This window comes from Vulpes vulpes, chromosome 12 (genome assembly GCF_048418805.1).
Source record: "Vulpes vulpes isolate BD-2025 chromosome 12, VulVul3, whole genome shotgun sequence".
In the NCBI taxonomy this organism is placed as follows: Eukaryota; Metazoa; Chordata; class Mammalia; order Carnivora; family Canidae; genus Vulpes; species Vulpes vulpes.
In genome coordinates this window covers 65,178,541-65,200,792 of record NC_132791.1, presented here as the reverse complement: position 1 = coordinate 65,200,792, position 22,252 = coordinate 65,178,541, and the positions used below count along the sequence as shown (strand labels likewise).

Sequence of the window (22,252 nt, the reverse complement as noted above, 5' to 3'; positions counted from 1 at the left end):
CTCCAGTCAGAGTTCCAGGCCTCTCTTCATTACCCCTAATGATTTTAAAAATATGCATATTAAAATATTTCAGATTCTTTACCTTCCATCAAAATGCAATGAACCATAAGTCAGCTCAAAAAAAGATGACCCAACTGACTCCTCCATACTTTGTTAGATGCCATTAAGAACTTTGAGAGCTGGAATATTATTAAAGCCTGCTTTTGGAACCTGGAATCTTAATCCAAGAGTTCTATAACTTTTTTTTTTTGTCTGTATCTAATTTTGCTCCATTCTGTGATGATACCAATTCAATGGAAGAAACCTATTCATAGATGCTAGATGTTTGCTATTCAAGAATTAAATTCCTTTTGTTGTTAGCTAGAATCTCTACACATTTATTTAAACATAGTTCCCATAATTTTGGAGTGGGCAGCGTGTGAAATGGTTTTATTTTATTCTGTAGGATGTAATGAAAAAATTATTTTGATTCATTAGCAGGGAAAATACAGCAGAATTCATTTTGGCTATTTGCTATAGAATGTGCCCTGCCTTGGAATGTGGGTGGAGCTCTGGCATTTGTGTATTTGTATGTTTGGGGGAAATAAAGGTACAGAGAAGCACTTGTTCATTGCCTATATAAAGACCAACTATACAGCTGACAGCTTAAAAATACTGTATGAGACGACATTTATGTCCAACAGTAACATCTGTTTCCTTCATTTCAAGTTCAACAAATGGCATGAAAGATAGATGCTGAAAATATAAGAGAAAAAGCCTCCCCTCACCCCCCTCAAATCCATTAACTCTACTCACCATCCTTTTCAAAGCAGGAGCATAGACTGAATGACCTAAATGAAAAATCAACAAGAGATGAGAGGACATGAGTTCAAGAGGGAAACTGTTTGGTGATAGAATAAATTTTCAGATTCAGAAACTGACTCCAATCATACATCTAAAGACTTGATTCATCTTTTTCCTGAGCATGTACTCTTTTTAATATACATTGTCTCACATCTTAGAGATAAATGCATTATTATTTTTCTAAGATACCTTCTGCCTTTTGCAGAAGTGAGAGTACTAGAAATCATGTAAGTCAGAAAATTTTACTTTTAGGTAGGTTGTCTTTCTCCTTAGAAACAATGTTTTGTTTTTTTTTTAAACTTTCTTTTCTTTTCTTTTCTTTTCTTTTTCCTTTCTTTTCTTTTCTTTCTGACACTGAGAGAGAGGCTGATACACAGGTAGACGGAGAAGCAGGCTCCCTGCAGGGAACCTAACGTGGGACTCGATCCCAGGACCCCAGGATTACAACCTGAGCCAAAGGCAGACACTCAACCATTGAGCCACCCAGGTGCCACAGAAATAATGTTTCAATTGGATGTTTTGTTACTTAATGAAGAACTTACTATAAAGTAACTGCTTGACATGATCAGTAATATTTCCCAAATATATGACAATAAAGCTTGCTAATCACTTAAATCCGTAAAATCATATTTGAAGCCTTATAAACTGAGCTTCAGCAGATCTTATAGGGCCTCTAATTTTTAGAAAACCACTCTAGATTCCAAAAAGTACACACTGACCATCATACGTTGTCTTTTATATTTTTTTAAAGGTTAGATTTCTTACCTCTGCTTTTATTTGCTTATGGAGATTTTTGTCCTTTATCTCTTTACCAAGCTGACAGTGATAGTGCAAACTATTCCCAGGCATGTGTAACACCATAGAAGGTGCTCAGCCCCCTTGCCCACTCCAGAAACAAAGCCTAACTATCCACCTCCCCACCCTCAGCCTGCCAGACAGGCTTACTAATCTTCCTTCCTTCCTTCCTTCCTTCCTTCCTTCCTTCCTTCCTTCCTTCCTTCTTTCTTTCTTTCTTTCTTTCTTTCTTTCTTTCTTTCTTTCCATTTTATTTACCCATTTGAGAGATTTGAGAAAGAGATAGTGAGAGAGAGTATGAGCTTGCTTCTCCCCCTCCCCGTGTATCTGCCTCTCTCTCAGTCGAGAGCCACCACACTTACCAACCCTCAAAACAAGAACTGACTTAAACAGAATAGCTCTTATTGAGCACACCAAGAATGCCTTGCCAGTTATAATTGCATTCAATCTTCATAATACCCCTAAATTTAAGAAAGAACAGAGATGCAGGTATTTATCCCCATGCTATTCACCATACTGGGCACTTTATCTATAGGACATGTGTCAGTTCATTTAGGAAAGTAGTTTGCAATTTTTAAAAATCACTTTGAGACTCCTCTCACCAGGGATGTCAAGACAGGCATACCCCAAGAAGGTGATCAGATAGAAGTTAATGCTGATAAGCCTACCAAAAAAGGATTTGCAAGGTGGAATATCTGTTCTGTGGCCTTGAGTAGTTTTCAGTCTAGAAGCAATCATATCTACACATATGGGGACACCTGGGTGGCTCAGTGGTTGAGCATCCACCTTTGGCTCAATTGGTGATCCCAAGGTCCTGGTATCGAGTCCCACATCCGCACGAGGAGTCTGCTTCTTCCTCTGCCTATGTCTCTGCCCCTCTCTCTGTGTCTCTCATGAATAAATAACAAAATTTTTAAAATAAAAAAAAAAAGAGATCTACACATATGGAAGTACATGCAAGGGGAATGCCATGTCCAGGTTAGAGAGGTTGAAGATGGGCTGTCTGTGGCTGAGATATTTGGGCACAGTTCTTAAGATGGATAGCATTGCCAGGAAGCTTTGGGAGGGAGGGGCTGTGTTTGTTTCCCAACATATGGTGAGTATTTCTGGTATAGTATATGATTTTAGGAGGCTCCAGGCATAGGATTAAATCATCTTCAATCATATTACAGGAAGATCTGTCCATTTCAGTTTCCTTGGAATACTTTGCATCATCCATGGGGAATGTCTGTGTTTGAGGCTCTGTGACCTTTGCTACCTTACTCATCCTGACTCACCTCCTTTTATACCATGCAGGTAGTCATGGGGCTCATGGCCTTTAGCAGACAACAATTTATGGTTAGAAATGAATAGCATTGATATTTTTTCTCAGTTGATTTTAATGATTAAAAACATTTAAATTATTTTTATTATGGTATATGTCAGGGAGCAGTACCTTACCATTCACATATATAATTCTTTTTATAAAAAATATTGCTTGTTTAATAATATATTAAGTAATCACAGGGAAATAAAGTACAATAGTAAGTGGAAAATGAAAGCGCATTGCAAAGTTGGTCTACCAGACAGGGGTTTAGGATGACACTCAGGTAAATATGAGAAGGCTTTCTAGGTGAAAAGAGAGACTTCAGCAAATATCATGGGGTGGGAAATGCAAGACATTTTGAGGAAAAGTGAATGAAGAAGTTGTTGGGGACACCGGGGTGGCTCGGTCAGTTAAGGGGCCAACTCTTGGTTTCAGCTCAGGTCGTGATCTTAAGAGTCCTGGAATTGAGCCCGGCGTCAGGCTCTGTATTCAGCACGGAGTCTGCTTGAGATTCTCTCTCCCTTTCCTCTGCCTCTCCCCCTGCTTTAAGTACCCTCTCCAAGAAAGAAACAAAGAAAGAAAGTAAGTTAATTAATTGCTGGAACCCATAGAACCGTTGAAGAGTTAGGAAGCCTTCTTGCTCAGCTTGATTGCCAGCTAGGGGAGCAGAGGGCTGTTAGCCTTTGGGAATCTGATGGAGTCACACCCAAGGCTCTCCCAAGAGTGATTCAGAACGGCTTAAATCCCTGGTTATTAAAGCAGAGGTGGCTAACTCATATGCCTTGGGTAATTTCCTGGCCAGGTAATGAACTGGAGAGCCAGTTTCTCCCTACGTCGAGCCCCCACCCCCAATGCTATCAGAAGGTCGGATTTTTCTTAAGAAGCTGAAAATGTAAATTTTTGGGTCAATGTTCCCAACTTTTACATATCTTTCATTAATTGCAAAAAGGATTAAAACATTACGAGGGCCCATTTGGGGGGGCTGATGAAAATGTTCTTGAAGGAGACAGTGGTGATAGTTTGCCCAATACCGAATTGTACATTTTTAAAGTGGTGGTGGTGATGCATTGTGTTATATGAATTTTATCTCAGTTTTAAAAAGAAAAATACATATGGACATCCAACCAAAACATGTTACCAGCCCAAAGTATATGATCTTTTTTTTTTTTTTTTTTTTAAGATTTTGTTTATTTATTCATGAGAGACACGGGGGGCAGGGGGAGGGGGGTGGAGAAGCAGGCTCCATGCAGGGAGCCGGATGTGGGACTTGATCCTGGGACTCCAGGATCACGCCCTGGGCGTGAAGGCAGACGCTAAACCACTGAGCCACCCAGGGATCCCCCTATGATCTCCTCTTTAAATAGAGGAATTACTCTTTGCTACTTTTGATAATCCTAACACAAAGCACCTTTCCATAGGGGAGCCAGTGTCCAGGAGTTAAGGGGATCACTTTATAACCCTGCATTGACCTTGGAGCCTCTGTGTTTCTACCTGTCGTCTCCATGGCTTCTTGTATCTCTAAAAACAGAACAGGCAAGAGGCATAGTGAGAAGAGAAATTGTAGACTTAATTCTGGAGCATCAAGCTGTATGGATGAAAAGGCAAAGCTATGAGAAGGTGGGGGTGGCCAAATATTTTTTTTTTACATATATTTTTTAAATTTATTTACTTCTTTGAGAGAGAGTGCTTGGGGGTGAGGGGCAGTGGGAGACAGAGAGAGAGTCCTCAGGCAGACTCCCTGCTGCTGGTGGAGCCTGACGGGACTCAATCTCACCATTGTGGGGTCAGACTTGAGCCGAAACCAAGAGTTGGTCGCCTAACTGACTGCACCACCCAGGCGCGCCCAGCCAGAGTATTTTAGAGAAGTGATTTATTTTGTTGTTAGTTGGCAACCAGTTGTAAAATTGATAAGTTATGTTGTTTGCCAAAGTTTATTTTACCCAAATATCTACCATTAGGGAAGTAATTCATCTCCAGGACAGCAAGCTCATATATTTAGAGAAACAGTTTTCAGTTCTTACAAGAGTGACTATAATGGCCTTTTTAGTTATTTTCTTTAACTGAAAAATGAGTTTAATATACCAAGTATGTGTCATCAACATCAAAGGATTATAATTATTTTAATATGATTATTTGTCTCTATGGTTTGGGAAAGCTTTATTATTTTTAATTCTAAATATAATTTTAAGTTAGCCAATTTAGCTAAGGGTAAGATAGAGAACTTAAAAGGTTTTACTATGTATCCTAACTTAATTTTCAACTCTTTCTTTCTTCATAACCTGGCAGACAGGAGAGTTCATGCTTTTCAAAATTTCCAGTGTCTTTTATGTTTACTCTAAAAAATAGGCCTTTTTTATCTTAAGAAGCAACCTCTGTCCTAAAAGCAGAATTATCTCTGCAGTGTGGGTTGTTTAGTAAATCTTACCAGTTCCAAATGTTATCAAAAGATGGTTGTTTTAGATGCCTATCTTTAGTTATGAATTGATTTTCATTTAGAATACACTTTTTCCATAGGTTTGCATTGTAATGTTTGTTTCTTAGGTATTTGAGATATAATAATGAAAAATAATGTATTCATTTATAGTCTTATTTTGCTTATGTCTTATAAAAAGAAGGCAGTATTGCTTCCCTCACCCCACCCCCAATCTTGCTTCCCACCCTCCCCCAAAAGGACCTGGGAATTTTTAAAGCCAGAGGATACATTGTAAAGATTAATTGAGCATTTATTACATCAGGAAATGAATAATAAATTATAACTAATCCCAAGGGCTTAACTTTCAGGGAAAATGGAAGCAAATAAGCATGATATAAAGCAGTTTGCAGTAAGAGTTAGAGACAGAAGAAAGCATTTCTGACTGGGCTAGTCAGTAAAGACTTAATGGTCTTCTATTAAATATTTGGGATGGCCCCAAGATGGTTCTTCCTTGCTTCCTTCATGTCTCTGCTCAAATATCACCTTTCAGAAGGACCTTCCCCACCTACCCTGGACAAAATAGCATAATTCCCCCAACCCCCTTCCCCTCATCTCTTCTCTAGTGCAGGCATACATATGCATCCCCCACCCTTAGTTTTTTTCTAGCCCCTATCACAATTGGACTTTTTTTTTTTTTCAATTGGACATTTTGGCACACATTTGTTACTTTGTGTCTTAGGTCTCCCTGTGCTAGAATCTGTGTTTCTTGAGAGCAGGCACTTCTTGAGAGCACATCTTAGGTGCTGAATACCATGTGTTAAATGAAAGAATGAATCAATGAGTATAGAATTTTCTGCTAAACACCTGTTTTCTGTGGAGAGCTCCAAACTGGCATGGAAAATCCAAGTGCAACTTTCTCTTAGGACATTGATAAATGTGGCAAATTCACCACCTGTCTGTGACCCAGTCAGCATTATTCTGTAGGTATAAAGGTGGGGGGATTTTGGTGTGCCATTGTAGCTTCCTAAAGTGAGTGACTACGTAACCAGTGTTATGAAGACAAGTCATTATTGCTCTTAACCCTCCCACCATTTTCCCCAATAAACCCTCTTTAGACGCTCACTGGCTATCCATAATTCATATTTAAATTCTTTCATATATATATCTCACAGGTCCTTTAATTTCTGACATTCAGATACACTGCTGGGCAGAATTTCTAATTCCTAAAGAACCAGTGGGAGTTCTATAGGCTGGCTCTGAAATATAGTCACATTTGTTTCTGGAAGGTAGGAGTTGTCCATAATAATGGCCAGAGAACATGGGAGATGAATAAACATTGGTGGAGAAGACCAAAGAGGGCCTGTGATACACTGGGAAGGGTGCTCTCCTTCTCAAGGAGGCAACCACAGTCTACTGGTTGCCATGTGGGTATGTGGGCCTCATTTGTTCAGATCTTTTTATGATTGTTCAAAGAAAATCAGAAATGCAGAGGAAAAAAGGTTAGAAAGACAGGTAGCAAGTACTTTACAGAGAGCTAAGTGTCCAGCTGGAAGGACTGGCTGTATGCAAAACTGCTTCTGGAAATCTGTGGGATTTTGCTGGTATTTTATCCAGGAATTTCAGGGCTTCAGTGTATCCTGATACTTGGAATGAGTTGGTTTAGATGCAGGCCCAGCAAGGCCCGTCTTACTGTTGGCTTACCATCAATGGGATCTTGCCCCTAGGACACTGACATGGCTATAAAATACTTCACTAGCTTAACTGTTTCATGCAATTATTGGGGAAAAGTTCTGACAAGAATGTTGGGAGGTTGTGCCAAGATGCATATTTGAGAGATGCCCAAGCTGAGGCCAAGAGGTTACTCCTAAAATACTCAACAGATGGGCTTGGGATATTTGCATGGAAGACTCCAGAACATTTACTGTAGGGATAGAGTTAGCTAAATATGGTCACTTTTCCAAACAGAAGTGGCTGGTTATTCTGTATGTTTTGGCAAAGAACAGAGGAGAAAAGCAAGAGACAGAAAAGGAAAATGCATGTCTTTTATGTAGATTCCTCTCCTTTAAAACAAAACAAAACAAAAAATTATGTCTTAATGGCAGGGCTGTTTTTGTCCATGAAATACAAGTAAATTTGTTAAGCATTAGATGTATGAAATATGATTGATTTCCTGATACATCTTTATGAGTTGCTGTAAAAAATATTGATGAATTCCATGGAGTTCACTGCATGCCAGCTGGAGGGCACATTTGAAGACTACCCAGATGAGTAGACATTCTCCCTTGGTTGACAAGGATCATAATTGAGTATGATAAGATAGGAATTTAACTCTATCACAAGGCAGAAAATCACATTAAAAGACGGAGAGATTTATTCTCTGCATTGGATTTGGAGAGATCATTCTGCCACTGGATTTGGAAAAGCTTCTTTTTTTTTTTTTTTTTTTTTTTTTGGAAAAGCTTCTTGATAGAGGTGGCTGATGTTATAGGATGCGAGCAGGACTTTTTCAGGCAGGGGTAGATGGAGAGGGTGAGGGTAGAGACATAGCTTTTCTTCGTCCTCCAATGTGTAAGACCTATGCTTGTTCCCTTTTTCTGATTTAAGGAGTTGCTTTATCCTGGGAAGCAGACAAGCTCTAAAAAGTGGGGTTCTATTACTGGTCCAGCAACATCATGGCATTTGATAGAAAATGCATAAACAATGAGAACTATCTGAAATTCACTTTGCTTAAAGAGCAATTGTGTGCTGTGTGCCAAAGCAGCATAGCTTAACTTTGCCATGTCCTTGGAAAAGTCACTTGACTTCTGAATCTTGGCTCTCTCATTTAGTTGCCTCAGGGTTAAGTAATAAGAGGACTAAACCAGAACAAACACTTTCATAAACATAAAAAGTGTTACAGTGAAAATGTTTTGCATACTTTAGAGTGCTACACAAATGTCAGCTCTAATTTTATTGTCTGATTATCCATATTATTTGACTGGGAGCAACCTGATGAGACCAGAAGGGCTATGTTGACTACTGATGCCAATTTTAGGGGCTAGTGCAGTAACGAAACTGTACTCCTGTGTGCTGGATTTTAAAAATTGTTACTGGTTTTCTAAGTACTGTGTGTATATGAATATTCATCAGGAGCAGAGCCTCTCGCAGGGTAAGAGAACTTGGAAGTAGAAAAGTGTAGAAACTCATAGTGTTCCTGGGTGGCTCAGTTGATTGTCTGACTCTTGATTGAAGCTCAGGTCGTGGTCTCAGGATATTGGGATCGAGTCCTGTGTCAGGCTCCACACTCAATGGGGAGTCCACTTAAGGATTGTCTCTCTTCCCGTGCTCCTCTTCCACTCATACTCTCTCTCTCTCAAGTGGATAGATAAATCTGTAAGAAAAAAAAAAAAAAGAAAGAAAGAAAATCATAGAGCTTATTTAGAGGATTTTCCTATACATTCTGGTAAAAGATTGAATTTTATCGATAGTAGAAAGATTTCATGCCCTCAAGAAAATGGGTAAATAAACCCAGCTTAATTGAGAAGTCTTTAGGAGAAATATAAAATATCTTAATCCAACATAATAAATAAGGAGGGGTTCATTTAATATGAAAGAACAGTTCACTAAAGTCAGTTTTGTATAAATGCTTGTAGAACATTTTTATTTCATTTCAAACTCATGTGAGTGATAGAGTTAGGCCCTGTCTAAAATTTTGATTTAAGTAACATCTAAGAGAGACTAACTTTTCTGTTCTCTTAGATACATTATTAAAATTATTTGGGGCTATAATACAATAAGCTCTATTCTTAAAACATTTTCTTTGGATTCTCTGCACAAGTTCACATCTATTTTTTGGTAATAAATTTTTGAGAGGGAATTAAATCCATTCGTGATCTACTTAGAACATGCCTTTGTGACCAAAGTACATCTGTCTGAACATTTTTTTAAAAGACTTATTCATGAGAGACACAGACTGAGAGAGAGGCAGAAACATAGGCAGAGAGAGAAGCAGGCTCCTCGCAGGGAGCCCAATGCGGGACTTGATCCCGGATCCCGGGATCACAACCTGAGCCGAAGACAGGTGCCCAACCGCTGAGCCACCCAGGTGGCCCTGTTTGAACATTTTATTTTTTTTTTTAATTTTTTTATTTATTTATGATAGTCACACAGAGAGAGAGAGAGAGGCAGAGACATAGGCAGAGGGAGAAGCAGGCTCCATGCAGGGAGCCCGACGTGGGATTCGATCCCGGGTCTCCAGGATCGCGCCCTGGGCCAAAGGCAGGTGCCCAACCACTGTGCCACCCAGGTGGCCCTGTTTGAACATTTTAAAGTATAGCATTCTAGGAAATACACTTCAGTATTTATACATCCAAGCCACATATGGTGCCTCTTACAAATGCAGCTTCTTCAACTATCATCCTGGGGATTCTGATTCAGTAGGTAGGGCAATCTGTACTTCTAAGAAGCCTCCAGGTTCTTCTATGCAGGTGGCCTGTGTCACTGGCACTGCTCCTAGATACCTACTGTACATGTCCCCTCCCTCCCTGCCAGTTCCCTCTTGAAAATAGGGTACCTCTGCGTGGTGAGTTTTCCTGGCCTAGACCACAGTTATACATAGTTTGTGTTTCCAATTTTTCTAAAATCTGTAGGGCCCACACATATCATTGGGCTTGTGACATGCAGCTACACTGCTGGGCAGAAATGTTAATCCCTCTCCAGCCGGTGGGGATTCTATAGATGAGCTCTGGAATGCGGTCATGTTTACTTCTGTAAGCATGTTTACTTTTCTACTCCGCGAAGCAGTCCTCTTTTCCTCCAAGTTCAGTATTTTGGGCGAACGTCCTTTTGTGATACCTTTCTCAAACCTAGCTTCCCTTCATCCCCACATCCAGCAAAAGGAATGTTCCCTCTCTTTGGTAGCAAGGCCTGTTTTAAGACCCCATGTGAGTGCCGGGGAGAAGAGATACTGTCATTTATCACTGAAACCACAGTATCTGATACATTTTAAACACTTCAACGGAAGTTTTGTGGAATGATTCATGTCTCTGAGTTAATGTTCTCACTTTAATATGGATCATTCTTCTCATTGAATCCTCATAAAAACCTTAGGTGGCCTCATTTGCACACAGGGAAGTCGAGGCATGGAGAGGTTAGATCATTTGCCCCAGGGACACTGCACTCAGTGGCAGAGCCAGACTGCTGACCCATACAGCATGGCTCTGGAGTCCGTGCTCACATTGTCTGGCTTTGCCTGACTGCCTGTCTTGCCCTCTGGTATTTGCACAAGACAATTGTGAATCCATTCTAGAGGAATAACAAGACTCCACGTCGATTTGTTAGCCAGGAATCCTCAGTAATCCGTGACCTTATCCTACCAATCTGTTAGTGGGACCTTTGTGTTATTAGTTTGGAAAACTTGGGTAAATAAAGTTCAGGTGTTCTTGACTGCATGAATCCTCCAGACTTTAATATTATTAATGCTCTTTGGGCATCTCAAAGGGTGTCTTAGTATATACTCTTTCCCAAACTTATTTCACTAGGGAGAATTTTGTTACCCATAAGACTTTTTAACTTCTTGAAGAACTAGGTTTTTGGGTTTGGTTTTTGGTTTGTTTTGTTTTTAACATAATTTGGAAGCAAAGCTGGCTAGTGCTTTTGTGGGGTTCCCAAGAAATTTCTTGGGTCCTAAATGCTTATGTGTCTCTTACTTTTGACCCTTTCTTATTTAGTTTTGAGTGTCTTTCGTGTTTAAGTGCTCGGGTAGTCATCAGTGGCCACCGACACATCGCTGGGATAGTCACAGATCTGTTGTTGTGGTATAATTGCTAAGAGTGCTCTTTTCAGAGGTATTTCATTTCCATGATAATCTGTGATTGCCCTAATTATGACATTTCTTTGCCTCCACTAAATAAAGATCTATGTTTCATTCTCACTACCTTCTCATTGCTCACTGAAAGACTCGTAGTGCTGTTGTGTGTACAGAAAGAGACAAAGATAACAGCCATGTGCTTCTAGCATCTCACCATTTTGTGTCAGTCTTGCGTCGGAACTATGGACATTTACACAGTTTGTATCACTCAAAAGTTGCATTTCTTGGGGTTCCCGGATGGCTCAGTTGGTTGAACATCTGACTCTTGATCTCAGCTCAGGTCTTGACCTCAGGGTCGTGAGTTCAAGCTCAGCGTTAGGCTCCATGGCCAACTTTAAAAAAAACAAAAATGTTGCATTTCTTAAGAATTGCAAGCCTGTAACACTTCTTCCTACTTCAGTTTCTTTCCTGTGTATGCTTATATATGCAGGGAAAAAATGCAGTTCTAAAGAGTTGCAGAAATCTAAGAACACTTGTTGCCTCTGGGAAGCAGGAGTTGGGATCTGGACTATGCTGTTGGGTGGCAAAGCGGAGAGATTTTTCACTTTATATATTTACATCCTGGCTTTTGAACAATGTAAGCATATTTTTTGCTTTTTCGAGTTATATTTAAAAATGTTTAAAAACTGCTCAGTTTTTCCTGGAAATAAAAACTATTTTAAGCCTGGCTGGTTTGAGCTCCTTTATATGGAATCTGTTTCCTTCCCCCAAGGAGAACTGATCTCTTGCTTTTGTTTTCTTTCCTTTTCTTTCCTTTTACTTAGCCAAATATATTAAGTATTCCTGTACCTTCAAGAAGAAGCCTTGGAGTTGAACATTCAAGTTCCTCTCTTCCACTTACTAACTATATGGCCTTAAAAAAGTAACCTAATTTCTCTGAACCTCAATGACCTTATCTGTAAAATGGGAACAATAACAACGTCCCTCTTGGAATTGTTGTGAAACGTCAATAAGATAATGCAGATTCTGGGAGGTCCTGGGGATCGTGTGGTAAATGTCCAAACTATGGTGGCTAGTTAATGGGTTGTCATGACTGTAAACCTTCCAGTCTGACTTGGGGTAACCACAGAATTCATTTCTATTCTTGTATCTTCTGTACTAATATTTACAAGACAGACATTCTTTGGGGTCTACTTCATATAAATACCACCAGCCTCTCTCCCACTCCTGGTACTGGTGAACAGCAGCAGAAACATCTTGCCAGAGTTCATGCCATGCGGAAAGCAATCAAGGCATCACATGATTCCTACAGCAAGTCGGCTGCAAAGGGACAGAGATGAAGTCTAATATGAAGTTAAAGGGGGTTGAAACTCGGGGAATTACATTTTCAATTTTAAAATCATCACAAAACTAAGCTACAGGCATCAGGGATACAGAGTTGATCCTAAAATCATGATGAAGAGATTCCAGAATTAAAGCAACAAAGACAGCCCAAGATCACACAGAGAAAGACTTCACAGTGTTTTCTTTAGGACATAATTTCTCTTGTGTACAAATTTGGGAAACAGGGAACACAAGGAGATACAAGAAGAAAGAACACAGTGAGTGTGTGTATTAGGTTTGGATCCCTGCTCCTCCATTTCAGGTGATATTCAATGAGGGAACAAGGTTCTGTGTTCATCTGTGATCATAAGTCTAGCCCACTGCTGGGTGTTTTCAGATTCCTAACTCATTCACTCTCATCAAAGCCATACTGATTTGAAATGAGGTCCCACTTAGCAGATGAGAAAACTGAGGTTCAAAGAATTAAATTGCACTCAAGTTTACAATCCAGAACTCTTGACCTTGAGCCTTTTGTCTTCTTCATGCTATTCTCACTTGGCTTCCTGCCCTGCCTTTGGGTTTCTGGTTCTCTGGTTCACAAACTCCTGGGGAGATGCTGTAACTCTTTGGGGGTAATCTTGTTGGCCGCTGTGGGTTTTTACTTTGGCTTTATTTTTGGCCCATTTGCTCTGCATCTGTCCCCCGCTGCACAGCTTTGCATGGGTATTGACGCTGCTTCTCCTCTTGTCTTTTTGTGGTAGACTTCGATTCTGTTCTCCATTGGCCAATTTGCTCTGGACAAAATACCTTTACATTACCTGTCAGAGTCCTTGCTAGGAAGAGATTCAACACCTTAAAAAAAAGGATAAATTCCCTGATAAAAATTTAATATGTGTTAGTTTTTTATAATGTCATCATGGAAAAGGAAATGTAACTCCTTATTAACTGAAATCTCTATGAGGTCTCTGTTTTCACAGAACCATCTGGCGTTTTGCATTTCTCAGCTACATATTTCTTCCAGAAGGAGTTGATTAATTCTGACCAAATGTGATTCAGTGTTCAAAAGCATCAGAATGCATTCGAAGTTTAGTTTGTTGAGTTCTTTGAAGAAACCTGTGGAGAAGGCTTTTTGTGCTAGGCATTGGGTGAGGGCTGTTAGGTGGCCTATGTCCGTTAGTTTTGGAACAAGTCCCAGAAGTGTGGGCATCATTATTCTCCTCTTACAGATGGGAAAACTGAGTCTCAGCTATATCCCTGAGCAGTATGGCAGTTTCTGGAACCATTAGGTACAGAATCTTTGCACTTTTATAGTACACTCTTCTTTTCTTTTACTCTCCCCTGGCAGAGTAAGTTGCCACAGGAAATGTATATTAATTCTCACTAGTTATGCTGAAGATTTATGCTACAATTTTTCTGTTTTAAATAGTTTTGATGAAAAAATTCTAATATGCATTGAAGGTTATTTTTAAGAAGGTAAATTCATGACTCTCCTACAAAAGAAAATGAGGATGCCAAAGATTTGACTGACGTCGCTAATTAATAAGGAACCCGTAAGCTCTTATAATTGGTTCAAGAGAATCCCAAGCACAGCACAGGTGAACAAGAAAATGAAGAAGGAGTTGCACCTCCACTAGAAAAAAATTATCTGTATCTCTGTGGACAAGAGGCATTTGCTATACTACCAGTCTTCTACGACTTACAGAACTGTAGAGTAGCTGCTTGAAGAATGGTAATAGGAATTTGGAACAGAGTACTTTCTGGTTGCTGGTACTCCACTGAAAAGCCACCCAGGGATTTTTTTTTTCCTTTTTTGGCCCATTTCAAAGTCACCATTTTCCCTAACATTTGTTTTCTTTATTATGTTGCCTTTTCTTTTCTTTTGAAGTAGGGTCCATGCCCAGCATGGAGCCCAATGCAGGGCTTGAACTCACAACTCTGAGATTAAGACCTGAGCTGAGTTCAAGAATTGACGCTCAACCAACTGAGCCCCCCTGCTGCCCCTGTTATGTTGCCTTTTAAAGTGAATGTATACTCTTCTGGAGATGGTAGGAGACCCAGAGTGAATTGAATATTTAGCTTGTCAGTGTGATAATGCTTACCCTAGGTCTTTATCCATGTGGAGTCAGGAAAATGCATAGGCATCCAAATCTGCATTTAGTACCAGGTGAAGGACCTCAGGGGTACTGATCCTCTTAAGATTATGTTCTTTCATGTCAGGGCCTCCATCTGTGTGATCAAAGGCCGATTTGGGGGCTCAGGTGCCTGGCACTTGTCTCTTTTTCTCTGCCTCCAGCTTCCTGTCGTGGTCCCTGCTTCTGACCTTGTAGGCAGGCAGACTGTCACAGTCAGAGTCTCAGCTGCTTGGCTGCCCAGCCCACCCCCCAACCCTCCCCTGTACTATCCCTCTCTTTCTTTCTTTTTGTTTGTTATTTCTTCTCTATCCTGTTGAATTTCCCACTTTGGGATTGTTGAGTATGGAAGCTGTTGTCACAGATGCCTCCTCGCCAGCCATCCTATTTCTTGCTTCTCCACTGGAGTGCTACCAGACCCCAAGGGAGGGAGACCAACTCTTAGTCTGTTGACTTCTTGTGACACTGTTTATAGTTTGCTATGGCCACCTTCTTATCCCCATTACTAAGCCCCATTTAGCTTTGGAGTTATTCAGGTGCAGGAGAGCTAAAGTTTTATATATTTGTTTAAAGAGCTTTTATTAACAGCTCACAACAGCCAGACATACTCTCTAAATTGTTTTCTTTTCCATCTTTCCTAAGACTGGGCCAGCTGGATCAAATTTTAACTAGGTGGGAATTAGAAATGGCATACATGTGCATCTGTAGTCATTGCTTAAATTTCCAAGTATAACAAATTTGATGGGTGAATAAATTATTTGTTTGCTGGTGAGGTTGTATAGAAAGTCACTTGAGTGCTTCACGATGTCAGCAATTTCTTAGTTGGAATAATATTATGGGGAATTGCTAATTTCAGTAAACTATAGTTTTTCATTAATTTTATGGAAAATTCTTGGGTTGGTTGGGTTTGTTTAGTTGGTTGGTTGGTTGGTTGGTTGGTTGGTTGGTTTTTTACACGTACTTTTTTCCCCTTATATATGGGTGTCAGTATATTTTTACCATCAAAATTTGTCTCCAAATTTGTAATTGTTGATGCTAGACCTGGGATTCCCTGAATATCAGTTGGCTTTACAGTAAACGTTGCTGACATGGACAATTTCGTTAAACCAAGAAAGGAGATATAGAGATATAGAGGAAGGACCCAAAGATAAGTAGGCATAAAAATAACATTTACACGTCTTTCCATACAACAATCTTACTACTGGCAGTCCTTGGTATATTTTTGATATATGGCATCATTTTTCCTTAGTCAGTGATGTATATGTATATTTTCAAACACAAGTGAATTCATCTTGATGAAATGTTGAAACCATATTTTCAGCACCCTCTCCGTTGAGAATATCTCCTCTTCATCTCTTAGCTACTTCCCAGGACTTACCTTGGGTCCGTCCCTCTGTTATGTGTTTAAGAGTAGATCCCTCCAGAGGAAGAGGTGAGCCTGTGTTTGATCCTTCACTGTAGCCAGAGGTAGCAGATGCAACGCAAAACCATTGCATTGGCTTTTATGCTCAATATCTGTATTATTGCCCTCTGGTGTTTTCTCACTATGCACAACAAATCTGTCCTCTGGGGGGAAAAAACCCTGATTGACGGCAGTAAGAGAAACACACTCTTGAGTGCGAGATAAGAAAACCACATAGCTAGCTAGGTAAAATAAATACCTGTTTCTCCAGCTTTTAAAGCAAACAACAAAAAAACCCCACATATGTATTTAAAATTCTCATTTTGCAGCCCACCATGTATTCATAGGAAAGCATTTAAATCGAGTGAAGGGAAGGGGGAAATGGGCTTTCCCTTCTGTCGGAAGCACCATGGACCAGGCACCCCCATCACCTCCATCTCTGCTCACAGAGAACTTCAAGCCTAGGGAGGAGAGGCAGACAATCAAACTTTAGGCAAATGAGGATTTCAGAAACAAGGAAGTGTGTTGGTTAGCAAAGACTTGAAGTCAGCATCTTTTTCTAATTTACATTTTGAAAAGCTCTAGCTGCTCTGTGAGAAGAGATTGGAAAGGACTTTGAACTAGGCTGGTATCCGTGGACATGAAGGGAAGGCTGTCAGTAATGTGCTGGGCAAGAGAGAGGATGGGGTACTGGGTAACAGCCAGGCCCCCTTTGAACAAGTGGATGGAAGGGATACTATTCATGAAGGTAGAATGGAGGAGGAACGCTTGGGGGTGGAGGGCAGGAGGGAATCAAGGATTCCAATTTGGACATGGTGCATTTGGAATGCCCGCAAAATAGCCAAGAGAAAGGAAAACGTTGAATGCATTTGCAAAATGAGTCTGGGAAAGAGGTCAGAGTGAGTTCTAAGTGTGGGAGTTGCTGGCATCTGGAGGGGGAGATCTGAAGCCATGGGAGTGCATGAGCTCACACAAGGCCGAGGATAGAGCAAAGGAGAAAAACTTGATCCAGGACTAGCTCTGAGATAGACCAGGCCTGTACGAGAAGGGATCTGGTGGAGGATGTGGAACTGACAGATGAGCCTGAGCAGGAATGGCTAACGGCAGTTAATTTGCAAGGGGGAAAGAAAAATCATACTCCATGATCACAGACCACACAGCCCTGGCCAGCAACTCTCAGCCACAACCCCAGTTGGCTCCAAAGAAGCCTTCACTAATGCTAGGAAAGAAATCCACTGCAAGCATTTTCTTCCCTGCACAGTGGAGGGGAAAGGGCTTCGGCTTTCCTTTAAAAGATGGCTGAGCTGGGGCTCCTGGGTGGCTCAGTGGTTGAGCGTCTGCCTTTGGCTCAGGTTGTGATCCTGAGGTCCTGGGATCAAGTCCTGCATCAGGCTCCTTGCAGGGAAGGAGCCTGTGTCTCTGCCTCTCTTTCTTTATCTCTCATGAAAAAATAAAATCTTAAAAAAAAAAAAAAAAAAAAAAAAAAAGATGGCTGAGCTGGTTGTAACCCAAAGAAGAAAACAAAAGGAAGAAGTGGCTGCTATGTTTCTAGAGTTGGGCTTGGAAGTTCCTCTGGGGTAACTGGGAAAGCCTCAGAAGTCAGCTTCTCTGTCCTGAGTGAGACTTGTTAGTGGTAAATGGGGAGCGATTTTTTTTTGGCCATGGCCTTGCTTTTCACAATTTCTCTTATGGGGGGTTCAAGCGCTACATTAAACAATTTTTTTGCATTGTCTTTATGTTGGAAATCGAATGGGGCATTGAGTTTTAATAAGCAAAGTAGCTTACAAAAGGTACAAACTTTCAAGTCCAGTCTTAGAGAGAGAAGCAAGAAGGATTTTTCCCAGTGATTTCATAGTGTACAATGTTTCCATCGAGTAGACATTGTAGTAAATCCTAGATGGATGTTGGGAGACTGTCACATTCCTAAAGACTCAACACAGAAATGTTCCAATAGACTCAACACAGAATAACTCTTCAACTTTGTGTGAGTTTCTGAAATCGTATTATTTACTGTGAATCTGAAATTGGGGGGTGGGTAGGATCCCTTCCTACGTAAATCAGGTTTATTTGTTGAAGTCCATATCATAAGTTCTGCAATGGAAGATAGGTTCCTGGACTTAATTGACCATGCATGTGCCATTTATTTTGATACAAACTATTTGATATCGATTAACCCATACACTTTTTTGCAAACCTTTAGGAAGAGAGGTGGGTGTAACTGATGAAAATATGAAAAAAGCTTGGAAACCTTCACAAGTTGGCCATTTCTCATGCTTTTTCACTTTCCTCTTCTTTCTCAAAATATATTTCAGTTCTTCTTCTGCAGTTTCAGTTCGTGTTTCAGACACTTAAATGTCGACATTTTTGAGGACACTGCTTCTGGTTCAGTGAGGTCGTTCTTTTAGGGCTGTGACCCTGTGGGTTTGTGAGCGGCGTTCTGGTCAGTAGGAACCACTTGGTACTACCTGGAATATATAGCATGAGCTACGTTGGCCCAAGTGCATCAGATCTAACGTGGCAGTTCCACGCAGAGGGGGGGTCACTCTTCTTAGATACCCTCCCCCAGCCTGGATTTGGGAGCAGCTGCCTTTTTTGCTTTCTGCCGCCAGCTCGTCCAAACTAGAAATAACTGTATACCACTAATGCACTGACTCATTCCTACCTATCTGTATTTTTAGTCTTTCTGTCTTTCATTACTAAATGACTGCTTTCCAACACCCAGGCCTGGCCTTATAGACTAGTATACAAGAGATGAAAACTGGTCCTGGATCCAGGGTGGGGGCACAACTCTAGCTCACAGGACCTAGACAGGGAGGGAGAAAGCACAGTTTGGTGGAGTAGCATGAACAGTAGGAGGAAATTCAGGGGAAAAACTAAACTTGGCTAGGGGAGTAAACATTTATTGAGCATTTTCACTGAGCATCACACAGCGTTTCATTCATATTTAGCATGTGCAATGATTATTACCTGTATGTTACACCTCTGTCACACTAAGGGATGGCAATTTCAAAAGCAAACTTTAAGCATCAGCTTAAATGTGTGTTATTCATGTAGCACATTTCATTAGGTCATGGAAGTGGTTATTTCCACATAACGTATAAATGTCTCAAGGGAACGAACGGTGGCCGTTCCTCAGAAATAGCAAGTGACAATGAGCTCTCCAAGGAATATTCTTTTCTAAGACTCAACTTCTGGGAGTTGAAATTCTGGACGGTTAAGATGACCTACCTGGAACAGGCGGGCCAGTATCTCAGAGAATTTGACTTTTTGCCGCTAAAGTTTAAAGCAAGGTTCTCCTCTTGATTTGCTTCCATGAATTTGGTACTAGACTCCATGTGGCTTTGCTATTTATCCTTCTTATATTTAAAGGGGTTTCTTTACATTGTTCTCGGTGCCTGCTGTCCAGAGGACAGCTGTGGAGTTGATTTTGTATTTTTGATGTATGTCTTACAAAGTTGAACTGGGGGGAAATTGCGTAAGTACTTCCTGCCTCGTGAGACGTTCCGTTTTTTTTTTAATCAGAAAAAGTTATCTTTTTGGAAGGTTTTCACCTTCAACTGCTGAACAAAGTATTGAGTATATAACAGAAGGTATTCAACATTTGAGTTGCCAGAGGCCTTAAAGATTATGCACAATGACTTGTCCTTTTCAGAAAGGAAAACCTAATGCCCAGAAATATGGTTAAAATTTTTAGTACTTTTCTGAACAGAAACTAATGTGAGTAGATGGGAGGCAACCACAGAGTGGGAAAATGAGAAGGAAGATACTCCTTAGGGGCACCTCGGTGGCTGCCTTCAGCTCAAGTCGTGATCCTGAGGTCCTGGGATCGAGTCCCGCATCAGGCTCCCCTCGAGGAACATGCTTCTTCCTCTGCAGTGTCTCTGCCTCTCTCTCTCTGTGTGTCTCTCATGAATAAATAAATAACATCTTTTTAAAAAATCCTTAATATCTGTTTTCTCATTTGCTTCTTTTTAGTGGCCACTGATGTCTTCAATTCCAAAAACCTGGCCGTGCAGGCACAAAAGAAGATCTTGGGGAAAATGGTGTCCAAATCCATCGCCACTACCCTCATCGACGACACAAGCAGTGAAGTGCTGGATGAACTCTACCGAGTGACCAAGGAGTACACCCAGAACAAGAAGGAGGCAGAGAAGATCATCAAGAACCTCATCAAGACAGTCATCAAGCTGGCCATTCTCTACAGGAATAACCAGTTCAATCAAGATGAGCTGGCGCTGATGGAGAAATTTAAGAAGAAAGTTCACCAGCTCGCCATGACCGTGGTCAGCTTCCACCAGGTGGAGTACACCTTTGACCGGAACGTGTTATCCCGGCTGCTGAATGAGTGCAGAGAGATGCTCCACCAAATCATCCAGCGTCACCTCACTGCCAAGTCACATGGACGAGTTAATAACGTCTTTGATCATTTTTCAGATTGTGATTTTTTAGCGGCCTTATATAACCCCTTCGGAAATTTTAAACCCCATTTACAAAAACTCTGTGATGGTGTCAACAAAATGTTGGATGAGGAGAACATATGATCCTGTGAATTCAGACTGTGAGCGCTCGGGATTTCTTTGAAAACAGAGCACTGCTGATTTATGAAGGAAAAAAATGAATTTTTTTCAAGATTACCCACGTTTCAGAAAGACTTCTGCCCAGTTCAGTTGTTAGGCATTGTCTGTAACGTTTTATGCAGCTTGTTTTGTTTGAAGAAAAGCATATTGCCATAAATTCTGATCAAAAGCTCCCTCCCTTACAGTTAGCAGATCGCGGGAAAGGTATATGGTTGTGATGCAAATTTGGAGTTAGACAAAGAAAGATATGGATGACACCAAACCTCAAGATATGTTTTTTAGGTCATTTGAGGTGTCAGTACATTGGGTATTTCTCTCGTGTGCAGAGTTTTGTACTTTGATTCACTCTTGCTCCTTACTATGTATGTGTGCCTGTGTTAAAAAAAAGCTGAGAATTTTCTTTTGCTATTGTTGCTCCTTTTGAGACAATTTCAAGTCTACCTTTTTGTTAAATGTTCTTTTGCTAAAGATTTTATCATAGACATTTAAGAATTAAGTCTTCATTGAGAATTAAGACATTTAAGAATTGAGGCAGTCAAAGTGAACCGTCAAAAAACGGAAAACTGCTTCTCTGAAATCAGTATTGTAGGAACCAAATGTATCTGACATTGTAAATAATGTCTAAGATATGAATATGCTTCTGGAGTGGAGTCCTGTTTTTTAGTACCAACAGTGATACTTCCCAAACGTGATCATTCTTGAAAATATGCTGGTGGAGAGATCTCCATTTTTCGTATCCGTTTGGGATGTAAGAGACAGAAAGAAAAATCTAGGTGGTTCTTATAAAAGCCAGTGATGTTAAGAAAAGTACAACTGTCTTTATTTTAGAGATGAGCTCATCAAAATAATTTGGGGGGGGGGGGGTATGGGCCAAAAGGGAAAAAAGCATATTGCTGTGGAACATGAGAATGAAATTAAATGCATTTCAATGTTTAATAAGGTTTGATAGGTGAATAAAGAATGTCACTTTTTTTTATTTAACTGATAAGGTTTTTGCTATTTTGTTATTTACAATTTTGATGAGTAAACCAAAGAATATTTGCATTCTAAGTACTTTGTGTGTTGTTTCTATGTAATTTTATGTTTGTGAATGATAAAGTAAACATCTTATTTTATAAAAAGAAACAAAACCCCTGCCAGCCAGCTATCAGGAAATAGCAGACTTAACTACCAGCCCTAAATATTTGCATTGTCACTGTGTCTATGATTTAGTGTACTTGAATTTGCCTGCCTCCAAATGATTGATATTACAATAAGGGCTCACCAGGAAATGTCCTAACTTAAAAATTCCAGAGGTTGTGATCTGCTTTAACCCACTCCAGCCTAAAGGAGGTGTCGGTTTCTCGGGGTCCCTGTGTGCTTGTCCAAGACAAGGAGCACAGGCAGAATGTCTCCTTGTTTGATATAAAATCCTCGACCCCCCCAGATGCCAACTGAAATTACCATTTTAGTCTCCCAGAGCCGATGGGTGACTCTTCTATGTTGTAGCAATAGCACAGCTTCATGTCTGCTATGTTGCTTATGAAGTTTAGTTCAGCAGCCTGGCCTGACCAGTTCTGCTTTCCCTACATGAGAGTGTGGTCTGCGGGAGCTACTGACTTGGTGCTTTTCTGTTCTATAACAGATCTCCTTCCGCAGAAGTATGCAAAATGGATTCCTCAGCCAGTTGGTGGGTA

The 22,252-nt window shown here is 40.4% G+C and overlaps 1 protein-coding gene across 3 annotated transcripts in view; it reads left to right on the top strand.

Moving 5' to 3' along the window:
- Positions 1–21,626, top strand: part of TNFAIP8 (TNF alpha induced protein 8) — a 114,003-nt gene extending 92,377 nt beyond the window's left edge. For all 3 annotated transcript variants that reach the window (XM_026015387.2, XM_072728759.1, XM_026015386.2), the window contains exon 2: positions 19,975–21,626. In XM_026015387.2, the coding sequence (XP_025871172.1) occupies positions 19,975–20,540 (566 nt within the window). In that variant the 3' untranslated portion in view covers positions 20,541–21,626. The remainder of the gene's footprint in view (positions 1–19,974) is intronic.
- Positions 21,627–22,252: the final 626 nt, after the last annotated feature.